Here is a 17315-nt window from a genome sequence, read left to right on the forward strand (position 1 = left end):
AAGTTGTGCTCTGTGCAAAATTCTACCAGGCGTCTTCCTCTTTCATTTCTTACCCCCAATCCATATTCACCTACTACATTTCCGTCTCTCCCTTTTCCTACTGACGAATTCCAGTCACCCATGACTATTAAATTTTCGTCACCCTTCACTATCTGAATAATTTCTTTTATTTCATCATACATTTCTTCAATTTCTTCGTAATCTGTAGAGCTAGTTGGCATATAAACTTGTATTACTGTAGTAGGTGTGGGCTTCGTGTCTATCTTGGCCACAATAATTCGTTCACTATGCTGTTTGTAGTAGCTTACCCGCATTCCTATTTTCCTATTCATTATTAAACCTACTCCTGCATTACCCCTATTTGATTTTGTGTTGATAACCCTGTAGTCACCTGACCAGAAGTCATGTTCCTCCTTCCACCGAACTTCACTAATTCCCACTATATCTAACTTTAACCTATCCATTTCCCTTTTTAAATTTTCTAACCTACCTGCCCGCTTAAGGGATCTGACATTCCACGCTCTGATCCATAGAACGCCTGTTTTCTTTCTCCTGATAACGACATCCTTTTGAGTAGTCCCCGCCCGGAGATCCGAATGGGGGACTATTTTACCTCCGGAATGTTTTACCCAAGAGGACATCATCATCATTTAATCGTACAGTAAAGCTGCATGCCCTCGGGAAAAATTACGGCCATAGTTTCCCCTTGCTTTCAGCCGTTCGCAGTACCAGCACAGCAAGGTCGTTTTGGATATTGTTACAAGGCCAGACCAGTCAATCATCCAGACTGTTGCCCCTGCAACTACTGAAAAGGCTGCTTGCCCCTCTTCAGGAACCACACGTTTGTCATGTGAATATAGCTCATGAAAGCCAAGATTTTGGTTTCAAGTCTCAATCCAGGAACTTTCTGCAGTGTACCCTCTTTTGCAGAGTGGAAGATTCATTCTAGAAGTAAATTTTATTATTATGATTGAAATAAAAAAATATTTTATACAATGATATGTGATAGTATTTTATGTTCACTATTTTTGTTACTTAACATTCTTATATTGATCTTGAGTGAGAACTTTTCTGTACATTGCCAATGATGAAATGAACAGATTACAGAATACAGGCTAAAATGTCAGCTTGTAACCCAACCCAGCTGGTTTGAGAATCATCTCCCCTGGTTGGATAGATATTTACACTGCTGAGGCACTGTTATTTAGTTGTTGCAAGTTTACGGCACTTATAGTTAGTGTGTTGTAAATATTACAGTTCATACTCAGCTACAAAAAAGATTAATGTATGTTTGTATATTTTAAAATTTTACAGGGTCCTGTTGGGAAGGGACCTGGATGTGGATTTTGGGCACCAGGATGGCGTGTATGGTTGTTCTTTATGCGTGGTATAACACCTCTGCTGGAGCGTTGGTTGGGAAACCTGCTCTCCAGGCAGTTCGAGGGTAGACATTCTAAAGGTGTTGCCAAAACTGTCACAAAGCAAAGAGTTGAAAGCCACTTTGATCTCGAACTGCGTGCATCTGTGAGTTCTTTGTGTACTTCCTGTTGTTGTTGTTATTATTATTATTATTATTATTATTATTATTATTATTATTATTATTATTATTATTATTGCTATGATGAGTAGCGTAGGGGTCCAGAATTCAGCTGTTCTGTGGGCTGACATTTCATTTGGTTGTGCAGAAGCGCATCTGAGATTGTTTCTGCAGCCATTTGGAGTGGACTGACGCTAAGCTGAGCTGATATTGTGTGAAATACAGCTATCATAGAAAACATTGAAGACTGTTTAATCATAAAGTGAATATTCTGTTGAATGGTAGAAAGTTAGGATTTGTTTTTAATAAGTTGTATTATTTCTGAGCTCATGACTGGCAGGTTCTTTAATGTTATACACAATCCTTGATGGCTTGTGGAGTAAATATTTGTGTAGACAAATGCATCGCAATGTGATTCAGTGTAATTTGTGATTGTAGTTCTGCCAAGGAGTTATTAAAATCAGGGATTTTCATAAACTGAAGTGTTTGACATCTAGAGAAATAATCATCTTGATATCTTGTATATGATAATTACAGCAATGGTGTGCATGTTTATAATGTCTGCTTTTGTGCAAACTCCCTCATTTTTTCCTGTAAATTTAAAGTCTAATCTATATTCTTGAGGAATAAACCTTGTTTCACAAAGCGCCTAGTATCCAGCGCATGTTGGTCTCTGGATTATTCATATGATCTTGAAATGCACCCCTGTTGTTTTTCTTTTTTTAACATTTTTGAGCACATTCTAAATTGATTTCTGAATGAATCAGAAGTTGATTTTTCAGTGCATGCATAGTGTACGTGATGTGTGTGCCAGAGGAATCCCAGTTTCATCTAGAAATAAACTTTCTTGCAGACAAAAGGGGATGGGGCTATACGACCTGAGCGGAATAAAGCTGAATGGGTGAATGCCAATCACTGTCATGTGGTTGACCGCATTTGCGAATGATCAGCTTTTTTATATAACTACTAGCAAAATCCATATATTCAGACTACCAGAGTGGAAATAAACGACAAACAGGAATAACATATCTACATATTTTCTTCTTGGTGTATCCAAGAAAATGAAATTTTGACAGAAAAGATTTGGCCAGATCGCTATACTAGTAAGGGTCAATTGCACAGTCCCCGGCTAGCAGCCGCTTAAGTTCAGTTCTGGGAGTAGTGCGGGAAATGCGTTGTATGAACACGTAATAACGCCTAACTGGAGAATAAATGCGGAATAACTAAAACCAGTGATTGTGGCAGGATTAGTGAAGTTAACCAGCAAATAAGTCTTGACACTGGCAGGAATTAGTGATGACAAGATTGTTTGTTAGAACGAGGAAGGAGAAGAAATGAGGACATCACACAAATTATCAATGAATGTGATGATTCCAAATTTATACAAAAATTTCATACTACTACTTTTTGATATCATGCTTGGGTTCTGGAGCATACGAATAAAATGTAAAAGTATTTCCTAACATAAAGCTTTTTGCTTTTAATAAGCCTAATAGGCATTTGAAATTGGTACTTCGTGAATTATATTCTGTCATGCTATTAAAATGATCATGCTATGAAAATGATCACTTGTGGTACTATTCGTATATGGCGCTCTCTGGCAATTGCTGAAATTGACCTGTTTCTAACAGGTTGAGGGGAAAGTATTTTGAATGGTAGTTTGAAAAGGTTGAGCATAGTTTACATTATGACATTTGGGTGTGCCACTTGTTGCATGGAATGAGTTACATGCAAATGGTTTCATTTATGACCTTAGATATGGCGACACCAGTACACACTTCAGTTTTGTCATTTTGTGAGTTCCTGAGTCATGTCTGAAATGAAAATTTCAGCAATTGCATGTTGCACTAGTTGTGATGGAGTTAAAGCTTGTAGTGTACAATTGCTGCATAAGAAAAAATAAAAAAGTAAGTTTGCTTTTAAGCAAGATGAACTATGTGCGAGAATGTACGATGAATTTTGTGTTACAGAGCATCTGACTCTCATTCAAAAATAAACTCTTCAAGGACGAGCCGTTTAGAAGAATTTCGAGCCCAGAAGATCAGACATTTATGTTGTTATTAAACACTTTACTGGCACATTTGTGTCATGTATCTTAAAGTGTAACACGCAAAAAAGTTCAACATTATAAGTGAAAGCTTAGCTCCTCTAGCAGCTTATTAATCTATAGGTAGTGGGGAGTGAGTGTAGTAATTATGACGATAACCACTTGCACTCCGGTTGCTTACTATGAATACTTTTATTCTCGGTGCATATACACAATGCGTGTAGCATAGAGCGCGTACTACAGAGAAATGATCTGGCAAAGATACAGTTGTTCTCGCTGCGATAGGGTAGCGATATTATTGGGGGGTGATCCAGTGGTTCTACGTCTCCACAAATCTTCGAGACCAATATTATACGTGAAATCTTCTCTTTTCTTATACCAACTGTATATTATTGTAAACCATTAATTTTTCTTATTTGTGTGTTCGCGCTACTTGACAGTGATGATGTTGTTATTGTCTGACTGCATCATGTGTTGTGTACTCTGAATATCAACCAGTGAGATCACATGGCATTAGCTGTGACTGGCTTACAAAAGTGCATTGCAGTCTCGATTTCAATCTTTCAGAAAGTAACATGAGGTGTCTGGTGGAATTCACATTTATACTTTCATAATCTGAGAAATTCTATGCCGCTGTATAAAACTATAGCCATTCAAAGGACTGATAACTTTTACAGTCCCGAGGTAAAGTGTACTGTCACTTAACATGGAAAAAGTGTATTTTCAAGGTGAAAAGGTGAAAGGATATCAATGATATGATTTGCTGATGACATTGCTATCCTGAGCGAGTGTGAAGAAGAATTACATGATCCGCTGAACGGAATGAACAGTCTAATGAGTACAGAGTATGGACTGAGAGTAAATTGAAGAAAGATGTAGGTAGTGAGAAGTGGTAGAAATGAGAACATCTAGAAACTTGAACATCAGTATTGATGGTCACGAAGCAGATGAAGTTAAGGAATTCTGCTACCTATGCAGTAAAATAACCAATGACAGCCTGAGCAAGGAGGACATAAAAAGCAGACTAGCAGTGCAAATATCGGCCTTAATTTGAGGAAGAAAATTCTGAGAATGTACACCTGGAGTACAGCATTGTATGGTCGTGAAACATGAACTGTGGTAAAAGTGGAACAGAAGAGAGTTGAAGCATTTGAGATGTGGTGCTACAGATGAATGTTGAAAATTATGTTGACTGATAAGGTAAGGAATGATAAGGTTCTGCGCAGAATTGAAAGGAAAGGAATATGTGGAAATCACTGATAAAGAGAAGGGACAGGATGATAGGACATTGGTTAAGACAGGGATTCCCAATCTTCTCACCTGGTGGACCCCTTCTTCAGTCAAAAATCCATGGTGGACCCCTAGTCAGTCAAGAGTACAGTAACTTTAAATTTCAGAGTGAAACCCATAGGAACTGAAAGCTTCTTAAGTGCCATGTTTCCAATACACCCCCCCCCCCCCCCAGAAGTATCAATAATCTTTGGTTTAGAGATGAATAAAAACAATTTGAATTCCCACTGTTTCCAGATACTTACTAGTGGATTTACTCCCTTTGTTCAGCACACTATAGCCTGATTAAAATTACGTGGTAATTGACATCGCACACGTTGGAGCTGCCTTCCTCGAAGAGCAATCAATGTCGCATCCCAACTGTTCGCTGTTGACAAGCTGCCCCTTGTGGTCTGTTCACTTCTACTGTTTGGCTACTGTTGTGTAAGGAGCATGCATATTTCGTAACAGTCGTGTGTGTGTGTGTGGGGGGGGGTTGTGAAATCCGAAGAAAAATGTTCAAATGTATGTAAAGTCTATAGATGTAATTGCTGAGGTCTCAGTCCCTAGTCTTACACACAAATAACCTAAGTTTAACTTCCGCACACACACACACACACACACACACACACACACACACACACACACACACACACACACACACACACACACGCGACGGAGGACTCGAACTTACGGCGGGAGCGGCCGCGCAATCCATGATGACATGTCGCCGTAGACTGCTCAGCCATTCCCCACGGCTGTGCATTTCAACTGGAAACTTCCCTTGTTGTGAAGGCGATGGAGAAACTGCACCCTTCTTCAATGATCCTGACTTCAGCCAATTATCCATGTTAGAAGTAATAAACTGATCAAAAATCAACTTATGAAAGACGTAGTGCACTGACAAAGCAAGTTTAACATTTAATGATGCCTGGGGCTGCATACGTGCCAGCGAGCGCTGTGATTGGTCGACAAAGATTACTCCGCTCATGCGCAACAGGTTTCAGCGCATCTAGCGCCGTGAGCCGGCACACAAACGACCCCCGTATTGTTACGAAACAGTCGATCAGAGAAGCCGCATTCTGCGGCACTAAACTGTGTATGCGTTCTCACTTAGGAACGGCAAAGGCTGCTTGGGAATACGACCTGAAGTGAAAGTACACATTTTTCACACGAAAAATAAAATAGTGATAAATTTGATTTTCACGTTTTTATTCGATAATTTTACTCATTATTTTACACGATTTGCTGAAAGGTGGCCGCAGACCCTCTAGAAAGAGCCGGCGTACCCCTAAGGGGTCTGCGGACCACACGTTGGGAAGCCCTGGGTTAAGATATGAGGGAATGACTTCCATGGTACTAGACGGAGCTGTAGAGGGCAAAAACTGTAGAGGAAGAGAGACTGGAATACATCCAGCAAATAATTGAAGATGTAGGTTGCAAGTGCTACTCTGAGATGAAGAGGTTAGCACAGGAAAGGAATTCGTGACAGGCTGCATCAAACCAGTCAGAAGACTGATGACCAAAAAAAATTAAAAGAATGTGTTCAGGTCTGGAGAATGTGGTGGTCAATCGAGGCCCATGCCAGTGGCCTCTTCGTACCCCAGAGCCAAAATGCATGAACCCGTATTATTGAAATCAGGGTTACTTTGAATAATGGAGATGATTTCATCTACGAAAACCTTCATGTACTGTTTGGTAGTCAGTGACATCAAGGGGTATAGCACCAATTCTTCCATGACTGGAAGTTGCACACCACACAGTCACCTATTGAGAGTGAAGAGACTTCTCAATTGCAAAATGTGGATTCTCAGTCCTCCAAATGCATTAACTTTGCTTATTGGCGAACCCATCCAAATGAAAGTGGGCTTTGTCGCTAAACCAAACCATGAATGCGCATACTAATTCCCTTCATGCCCCGCGGCCAACTGTGCGGTTTGAACAACCTAGTGCAAACCATTCAGAAACTATGACAATTTTATTTCATATAGTTCAATAATAGTCACCCTGTACTTTAATTTCAATTGCTACCTGTCATCAGGTGATTAGAGTTTTAAGATGTTACTACAAGAGTGTGTTATTCATCTGCTCAGAATAACGCTGCTGAGAAACCATGGCGAGAATTGGTCATAAATTTCTGAATAAAACAGTGGTAATTAGAAGAGTTTCAGTTTAGTAACAGTAGATTCTCAAACACATGCTTATACATAGCTCCCGGGGACAAAGTTTTATCATTATGTTGTACTAAACATTGTGTAAGAACTGTCCTTAGCAGTTAGTGCACTCTTGACAGCAACATCTCAGATCTCCTGACAAGAGACAGCACTTAATTTAAGAGTATTTAAATATAAGGGCAATGATGAGAGAACATAAGTGTTTGGTGTTGACTGATTTGTTGAAAAATGTCAAATATTTTTCCTCATCAAATGTGACAAGAAATGGGAAATTTGAAAATAAATATTTATCTTAAAAGGCCGTTCCTTAAGCATTATTCAGATGGTTGGATTTAATGCTTCTGAATCACTTTTAACTCTCCTAGGAGTCATATTGTTAGATAAATGAGGCTCTTTCATGGCTTACAAATATGGTTCAAAAAACAGGGCAGTTGTCATAATGCAGAAATGAGTGATTTCTCTGATGACAAATAAGGGCATAAACATTGGCTGTTGAGCCGTGGGTGGAAGCATTTCTGAAATGGTTATATTTGTGACTATTTTGTGTGCTGCCATGGTTAAAGTATAATCTGCATAGCAAAATGACAATAGCCAAAACTTGCGCCGAGACAACTGTGGTGTCTCATGGGCCATAGATGATCAATGGACTGCAACTGTGAAGATGTGTACAAGTGGATAGATATGTGACTATTGAGCATATGACAGCCCAGATGAACCAAGGGGCTACCAACAGTGTCTCTTCGATGAATGTTGCTGCTTTTGGTTCTTCACAGCAGGCTCCTGGCTCATCCACCCATGCTTGACTGCTGTTCATCGGCAACAAAGGCTGGAGTTTGCTTGCCAACACAACAACTGGATATCCATAGGTTGAATTTCCAGATGAATCATGTTTTATGCTCCTTCAGTCAGGTGGCCGTTGATGTGTATGTCGTGCAACATGTGAAAGCAAACACCCTGCAACTATCGTTATAGAAGGGTCCAGACCAGAAGAGGGAGCGTTATGGTCTGTTTTTTTCCTCCCATCTCTTAGGTGATCTCATCATTCTAGTTGATACAGTGGATCAACACAAGTATGCATGTATCCTTGGGGACTGTGTCATCCTGTATGTGCAGTTTGTTTTTCCTTGATATGATGACATTTACCAGTAGAACAATGCAATACGTCACAAATATTGAAGCATACATGCCTGGTCTGAGTAGTATAAGTTTACTTTACTTCCCTGTCCTCCAAACTCCCTAGATTTAAACCCAATCAAGAAACTGTGGGACAACCTCGATCTGGCTGGTTGCGTCATTGATCCTAAACTGAGGAAACTAGTGTAACAGGTCGTAGCACTGGGGTCAGCATGACTCCACATCCCTGTTGGTACTTTCCAAAACCTCATCGACACACTTCCTGCATGTCTCTCAACAGTCTGCACTGTTATTCAGGCTTTTCACAGGGGTTATATTAAGGGGGGTAGGATGTTAAATGGGCCGACTTGGAGCAGGAGAGTTACCACAGAACATTTTAATTTCTACTGTCTATACTTTTACAAATAAATTCATAAAACTTTGTCACTGTGACCAGGAAGGATTGAGGACTCAAACCTATCACAGTGGAAGTTCAAAAACATATCAAAATACCTTTTTTTTACATGTGAAATTTCATCATTTTTTCACTTATTACTTGCTGCTTTTGTTGCTGTAGGTACACTTTTCTTCCTAAGTAAGAGAGATTCTTTGATGCATTTTTCATAGCGTACAAACAGTAGTTACAGGTGTATAAAACACTAGAATTTTCCAAATCTATTAAAAAAACTTTGGAAAAATTTAGATTATTAACTATAAAACTTGAATTTTGCTAAACATGAAGTTTAAAATGTAACTGTTAATTCATTTTTTCATAAATTAAATAACTTCTAGAGTTTCATACACCTGTAACTATGGTTTGTATGCTGTGCAAAAGTCATCTAAGAATCTCTCTTACTTAGGAAGAAAAGTGTACCTATAGCAACAAATGCAGTCAGTAGTAAGTGAAAAAATGATGAAATTTCACATGTAAAAAAAAGGTATTTTGATACGTTATGAAACTTCCACTGTGATAGGTGTGAGTCCTCAATCCTTCCTGGTCATGGTGACAAAGTTTTATGAATTTATTTGTAAAAATATAGACAGTAGAAATTAAAATGTCCTGTGGTAACTCTCCTGTTCAAAATCGGCCCGTTTGACATTCTACCCCCCTTAATGTGACTGGGCAGTGTAAAAAGCCTCAAGTGGCAGGTATAAGAGAAAAGCTGGAATATTTTACAAAATGGTATATTTTCTATGTATTTCTTAGAGCATGGGGTCGCACTGTTTTTAGAATGTATGAAGCACTTGCTCTTTATTAATTATGAATGTCTAAAAATACTATTTTTAATATGATAGAGTTGTAGTGTCGTTTGATTCAGATCCTTCAAATTTCTCATTCTTGCTGCTCTTTGGAATACAATTAATTGGCAGTTGCCTTTTCATTTTGAAACATTGAACTGTTGCAGAATCAAAATAAAAGATTCAAATATTAATTTTGATATGGCTGTAACTGCTGTGTTAAGGTGGATGGCATATTCCATGTTACTGAAACAAATGATTTTGTTCCTTGAAAGTTACAAAAATGGTATTAATATCAGAGAATGAGTGTTAAAAATATTTGGTTGAGGGTAATCCAGTTTAGTGCATTGGAAATTTATCATTTCCTTCGTATTTGAAGATATGTACTTATATTTAAATAACTATTGCATGCTTACATATATCAGCAAATTCTTATTGCTGCTGTATTTTATATTAGATTTTGAAAGTCATATTACACTTGTATAGTTTATTTTAATTATTTTTTTCCTTGATCGGTGCCAGTAAATTGTATCAAGTTAAATGTAAACATCACAAGCTGTACCTATGACTTTGACATGTAATCTATGCTTATTTATCACTGAAGATATATGTGGCTCTGGCATATGACACATTGTCAAGTTATGTTCCAAACTTGATAGTGCAGTGCTGTACACCGGGGCTATATATGTGCACGGTGATAAACAACCATCAACTCTAGTTTAAAATTTTATACATACGATATTCACTACTGAAAAAATGTCAAAAGTTCTGCCAGATGATAACCTCGAGGCTGGAACAAGTTGAAAAGTAACAAAACTAAGAAATTTATGGCTTGTGGTTTTGCTTTTTAAAAATCCAACAGAATTTCTTTTATGAAAGCTGGTAGCTGTGTGGCACAATTATAAGGTTATTTAAATGCAATGTTATAACTGTTAATGGCTTTTTTTACTTCACTCAGGTGATGCACGATATTGTTGACATGATGCCTGAAGGAATTAAGCAGAATAAAGCCAGAACCATACTTCAGCATCTGTCAGAAGCATGGAGATGTTGGAAGGCCAATATACCATGGAAGGTCAGTTAATATGACAAACTTAATCTGCCATTATTCAGAATGAATGACATAGTCATTTTTGGGGAAGGGTTCCTTGCAAAGAAGTTTGTAATGAAAGCAGTGTGTGATGCTCCATCTAGAACCTCTCTGCTCAACTGGGCAATTTGATTACAGCCTCACACTACATTTCTCTCGTGAGATGTTTGTTTGTCAACACTCACAGTTCTAAAATTAACATTCATAAATAAAAGACTAGAAAGAGAAATGACTTAATAGTTCAAGGTGTTTATAAATGAATATCGGGGTTTTAATGCTTTATAATATTTATTATATTAAACTTACAGTTATAAATGATATGTCAAATGAAAGAGCAACTCACAGTTTTTCTAAGAACCCTATAAATGTTCAATGTGAGCACCATTTGTCACATGGCACACATCAAGTCTATATCAGAGTTCTTCCCAAACGTTGATAAGTGACTGTAGCAACAGCTGCTTCAATCCAGTTTCTTAATTCAGGGAGGTCTGCTGGTAGTGGAGGCACATACACACGATCTTGATGAAGCCCCAAAGGAAAAAATCGCATGGCTTTAGGTCAGGTGAACGTGGAGGCCATGCAAAGCAAGCCCTGTCATTGGGCCTTTTGTGGTCTATCCAGCACTTGGGCACAGTGAAGCTCAACCAATGAGTAGTGAATTGCAGCGGAAACATTGCGCGCTGTGCTTGCACGCTGGTGCCAAACACAACTGTTTGAGTTGCTCTTTCATGTGATATATCATTTATAACTGTAAGTTTAATATAATAAATATTATAAAGCATTAAAACCCCGATATTCATTTATAAACACCCTGTATTTATCACACAGTCTTGTTGTAATACAGAAAGGAGTGACACATCCAGCCATGAAAACACAGTTGAGCATTAGCAACAGTAGGTTGTAGTGCAAGATCCACTATCAGTCACAATTGAAGTTGATTTATTTGAGACATAACCGTTTTCAGGCTGGAGCCCATCTTCAGGTAATGATACATTCATTTACCTATTTCCATATTCAGTGTTGGAGTTCAGCGCGTAGAAAAAGCCAGATTACAGGTTGTTGATTAAATACACACAACTGAAAGAACAAAAAGTGTCAAAATAATTTGTTGAAAATGTTAGCATACTTGTATATAAGTGGAGTATCCAAATTGTAGTTACACATAAAGTCATAGCTATCTTCATTTCATAAGTATAAAAAATACTGTGAAAGTCTTTAAGCTTCCCAGCAACAAAATACGCAGGACCATTTATTGAGTTAATCATATGATGTCGAGGACAAACTGGCTTATGGATTTTTGGCTGCAAACATGCATTTAGTGCAGCTGGGTTCATGTCAAGGCGTTGTAGGACATTGAAGTCAGATGACAGGAAATCATAAAATTTCACTAGTTTCCTTAGCTGGGCTTGAAATTTGGGTATGGATTTAATCTGTTTTTCATGTATATTTTTTATGTAAAATTTCCAGAGTTTTGCTGATATATTAAATGTAAATACCGTATTTACTCGAATCTAAGCTGCACTCTAATCTAAGCCGCACCTGAAAAATGAGACTCGAAACCAAGGGGAAAAATTTTCCTGAGTCTAAGCCGCACCTGAAATTTGAGACTCGAAATTCAAGGGGGGGAGAAAAGTTTTAGGCTGCACCTCCAAATCCAAACAGTTTGTCCATTGTGATATGAGACACAATTTAGGTTGAATGAATGACGATATAGCTACAGTAGTTTGGTTCGAGACGTAAACTTAGCAGTTAAGCTTTACCTGGTAGCCATTGCTATGTGTCAGGCACTTCGTCCGTATTTATACCGGTACCCTTCCTTTTTCACATGCTTCGTCTGGTTTGAATTGATTGCTTATTTTTCTTTGATCTGATAAGTGCCGTTCTCTTTGTTATAGGTGTTTACGTCACTCTAAGCTGAAGATGTATTACTGTACTGTGTCGTGCATTGTTTGTCGCATTCTGATGAGTGTTTATGGCCTGTCGCCGCTCGCGGCATGGCTTGATTTAGTGTGTATTACCGTCGTTTTTTTTCCCTTTCTTTCTCTTTTTTCCTTTTTAAGGGAGGGGGGGAGAGAGGGGGGGGGGATCGACTGCTATTTGTAGTTACTTACACTGCTGCGTTCTTTGATAATGATCAACAAGAACCAAATAATAAGATGTTCTGAACAAGAGTTTAGCGGAATTTTTTCTCCGTTTGAAAATCTTTGCAGATGCCTCTTTAGTACATTACATTCTGCACATAAATTAGTCATCTTAGATTTAACAATCTAGTCAATTGCCGTGCTTCATTTCTGACTGTATCACTATTACGCATTAGAATAATACTATGTAAACATGACAGGATATGTATATTCTTCCGTGTTTGGTATTGTCTGATCAAATTTCGTAGTTTATTAGGCAGACATAATTTAAATGAGATAGCAATAGACACAAAAGAATATGTGGCAAAATGTTTATATTCGTATTATTCTTATGGTGAAGAGAATACTGCAAGTGATTCACAATTCATAGAAGTTCCTATTAGCAACCATCTCTTCTCACAGAATCCAAAACGTAGAGTTGGCCATATTGACAAACATCCCTAACAGTCTTGCCAGTCGGATTTTCGTAGTACATTGAAATGCTGCAACATTCGAAGATGAACAATACGGAATTTGTATTTACATCAATGGATAATGTATGAAAATGCAGTGGTCGAAACTCGGGGCAGAGGAAAAAAGCTCGTGTTCCACCTTTTCTTTCTTTCTGACGCAGAGGTTTTGGCGCCAGTATTTATCCTTGTGCCTAAAAAGCATACCTTGTGTAGCGCTACATATATTTGGCGGTAGAAGTTAGTTGTGGCGGCACCTACCAACATTTTTCAGAACTTTCGCTTACTTTGCACTCGATTCTAAGCCGCAGGTGGTTTTTTGGATTACAAAAACCGGAAAAAAGTGCGGCTTACATTCGAGTAAATACGGTAACTGCTGAGTTCCCTTCATCAGCTTTCATTGCCAGAGCTTTATTTGGGAATAGTTTTCTATTAATATTCCTGAGCAATTTGGAGTCAGTTTTTTCACAGTTGTGTTTTTTTGTTTTGTAGATTTTTGTGTGTGATATTCTTAATTTTAAGACAATACTAATCTGCTCGTACTGTTCGTTTTAGCTGAGCCACATGCCACTTTAGAGCAGACAGTTAAATTCTTGATACTGTTATTATTGAGCAGCAGTAGTGGAATATTTTGTTTGAGACCTTTCTAAAGTAACTCAGATGTATCTTTGTTAAATGTTATGTTGGCGGAGTTTTATCACCCTGTCATAAAAAAATTTGTTCTGGTTGTTGTCTTTCATCAGAATTGAAAGAAAGTAATTTCTGATTATGCCTAGTTAGCACAAGTAATGGTTCTTTGCTCACCTGCTTGCTAATTTTATCTAGAGTAGACATGAATTGTGTGTGAGTCAAGGAGTTGCTTAGTGTGAAATGCAGTTTGAATATTTGCATGGTAAAGGAAACTGATTTTGTGTAATGAGATTTTAATCAGATAATTTCACATATTGTAATAAATGAAAAGCACCAGTTTGCTTTTGTTCTACAATAACACTTTTATTGTTAACCGGTTTTCGGCTTAAAAGCCCACCTTCAGACATTCACACTTTGTCTTGCAATTTTGGCTGAGTGAGTATGGTTCCTAACATTAATTTTAATGTAATTAAGTATTACTTTAGACAAAAGATAGTTTTTGCCAAATTTGATTGTTTAAATGGTTATAATCATCTTGATTTTAATGTTCTGAAAACAGTGACAGTTCATAATGCCTGGCTAGATAACATTAAGTGAATTTGATCCATAATGGATGTTGTTGAACTTCATGATTGTTCCTGTATAGGGTGTAGAATAACTGAAGGTGATTTATTTAAGAGACAAATGAGGTCAGGCTTGTGCTCATCTTTAGATGATTATACATTCATTTTCAAGTTTCTACATTCATTACATGATATTGACTAAATAGACACAAGTGAAAGAATTTGAACCACTTGAAGATTGGCACAAGCCTGAAACGAGTGTGTCTTAAATAAATTGCATTCAGTTGTGATGAATAGGAGATTGTATTCTACACCCTATAAAGAAACAGGGTTAAGGATAAAATTCACTTAAACAACAGTGTTTCTTATTCTTTATTACACTCATGTATATAGTAATCGTGCTGGTATATTTTAAATTTGAAAAGTTTACTGTAATTGTAAAACTGACTTATTCCACATCGGAAGGACCATGTCACAGTTATAATACAGGGAACATGCAAATAACTGAATAGAAAAGTTTCAATTTACTTTCTTGAGAGCTGGCTAAAATATTTGTAACAATGTTGTTATTAATTGTGTGTTTTCAGATATCTTTCAAAATAACAAGTGCTGAGATCAACTGACTGTTAAATTATTTATAAATATATGTTTTCTTCTAGGTTCCTGGGCTTCCTACACCAATTGAGAATATGATTTTACGTTATGTTAAAATGAAAGCTGACTGGTGGACTAATACTGCACATTACAATAGAGAACGTATTAGGCGTGGAGCTACAGTTGATAAAACAGTTTGTAAAAAGAATCTTGGTAGACTTACAAGACTTTACTTAAAAGCTGAACAAGAAAGACAACACAACTACCTGAAGGTGAATGCATTTTCCACTTTCCTTATTATAATTCCAACATTTTTAACACTTTTTAATTTACTTAATTACATTTTAGGATGGGCCATATATCTCTCCTGAGGAAGCTGTTGCTATATACACAACAACAGTGCATTGGTTAGAGTCCCGAAGATTTGCACCAATTCCATTTCCACCATTGTCATACAAACACGATACAAAGCTGCTGATATTGTCTCTTGAAAGGTTGAAGGAAGCTTACAGGTAATTCATAACTTTTTATAGATTTGTCTAAATATATGTTCAATAGTCGTAGTCAAAATTGTCAGTGTTAGCACAATAATTATAGTATGTTTTAACAAACTTCCCACAAGCAGGAAAGCTAGAGAATGCAAAACAGAGATGAAAAGGAACAGATTAGATGCCCTCAGTTTGTGTGAAATGAAATGAGGAGAGAATGGGGAGATAGAAAGTGGAGATTATAAACTCTTTTTACTCGGGGAAATCAAGAGTGGGAAAACGGAGTAGGAATATTGATAGGGCAAAAGTTGAAAAATAAGGTAATGAAGGTACAATATATTGATGGAAGACTGTTGATGATACGACTGAAGGGTAGTTCAAAAGATTTGGTGTTAATACAGGTATATATGCCAACCAGCCAGCATAGAGATGGAGAAGTTGAAGAATATTATGAGAAAATAAAAGAACTCATCAAGAAAAAAAATTGAAATGCCTGCATTATCATCATGGGGGACTGAATGGCAGTGGTGGGTGAAGGAAGAGGTGAAAATGCAGTAGGAAAATTTGGATTAGAAATAAGAAATGAGAGAGGTGAACGACTAATTAGTGTCTGTAGAGAAAATTCATTGGCAGTGGGTAACATATTATTTGAACACCACAAAAGGAGATGTTACACATGGATATCAAATTTGAATAGGGAAAGATATCAGTTGGACTAGATCCGGATACAAAAAACAGTTTAGGAACTGTTTGAAGAATGCTAAAGCTTATCCAAGAGTGTATATAAATTCAGACCACAACCTAGTAATGGGAGAAATAAAAGTGAAGTTGAAAAAAAGTCTGGAGAGGTAAAGCAAAGGAAAGACTAAACATAGAAAGACTTATAGAGGTAGGAAAGACATCACATTTGGAGAACAGATTTATGGAAAAATGGCAAAGAGATAGTGTTGATGAAAGTGTTAATGAAAAATGGATAAAAATGAGGGTAGGGCTCATGGACTCTGCCAAAGAAGTACTAGGAATTAGAGTATCCCAAAGCACCAGGAAAGAATGGATAACAGACAATGTGTTGGAAAAACATGGAAGAGCGGAGAAAGTGAAAAAGGCGTACAAGAAACTGAATAATGAATTAAGAAGAGAAACTGATGAAGTGAGAGAAAAATTGATGAAACAGAAATGCGACAAAATAGAGAAAATGGAGAAAGAGGGAAAGTATGAAATGATGTATAGACTTGCTGGTGAGATAGTTTTTGAACGTAAAAGAAAGAGCAATAACATGGAAATAGAAGGAATGGATGGTACTCTAGCAGAAGAACCACATGAGGTTTTGAACAGATGGCAAGAATATATTGAATGTCTGTATAAGGCGGATGAAATGCAAAGTGAAATTAAGGTTGAAGAGGAGTAATATGTGCCGGAAGATGGAAAGGAATTCACAATCTTGGAAGCAGAAGTAGCAAAGATGCTGAAGGAGATGAAGAATAAGAAGGCATGAGGAATTGATGATTTACATCAGAACTGTTGAAGACTCAGGGAAACAAGGCAAGAAAAGAAATAGTCTACCTCTGTAACTAGATATATGACAAAGGGGACTGGCCTGAGGACTTCCTTGCAACATTTACGATACCAATAGAGAAAAAGAGAAACACTAAAAAATGTGAAGAGCATTGGACCATTAGTCATATTTCTCATGCAGCTGAAGTCTTGCTGAGAGTGTTGAATAGAAGGCTATATTGCAAGCTGGATAGAGGCATTGCAAAGAAGCAGTTCGGATTTAGAAGAGGAAAAGGAACAGCAGATGCTATTGGCCTGTTAAGAACTCAAGGGGAAAGATATATGGGAAAGGGTAGAGAAATCTTTGTTGTTTTTATAGATTTAGAAAAGGCTTTTGACAGAGTTCAGTGGAACAAGCTGATGGGTAGTTTGAAGAGGAAAGGAGTAGATTGGAATGAGAGACGACTGGTACAGAATCTATATTTAC

General features: G+C 37.4%; 1 protein-coding gene across 1 annotated transcript in view; it reads left to right on the top strand.

Moving 5' to 3' along the window:
* Positions 1-17315, top strand: part of LOC126349809 (pre-mRNA-processing-splicing factor 8) — a 103801-nt gene that overhangs the window by 31885 nt on the left and 54601 nt on the right. The window contains exons 13-16 of the mRNA XM_050002460.1: positions 1315-1524; positions 10338-10454; positions 14912-15118; positions 15195-15358. Coding sequence (XP_049858417.1) covers positions 1315-1524; positions 10338-10454; positions 14912-15118; positions 15195-15358 — 698 coding nt within the window. The remainder of the gene's footprint in view (positions 1-1314; positions 1525-10337; positions 10455-14911; positions 15119-15194; positions 15359-17315) is intronic.

Source organism: Schistocerca gregaria, chromosome 1, assembly GCF_023897955.1.
Source record: "Schistocerca gregaria isolate iqSchGreg1 chromosome 1, iqSchGreg1.2, whole genome shotgun sequence".
Taxonomy (NCBI): Eukaryota; Metazoa; Arthropoda; class Insecta; order Orthoptera; family Acrididae; genus Schistocerca; species Schistocerca gregaria.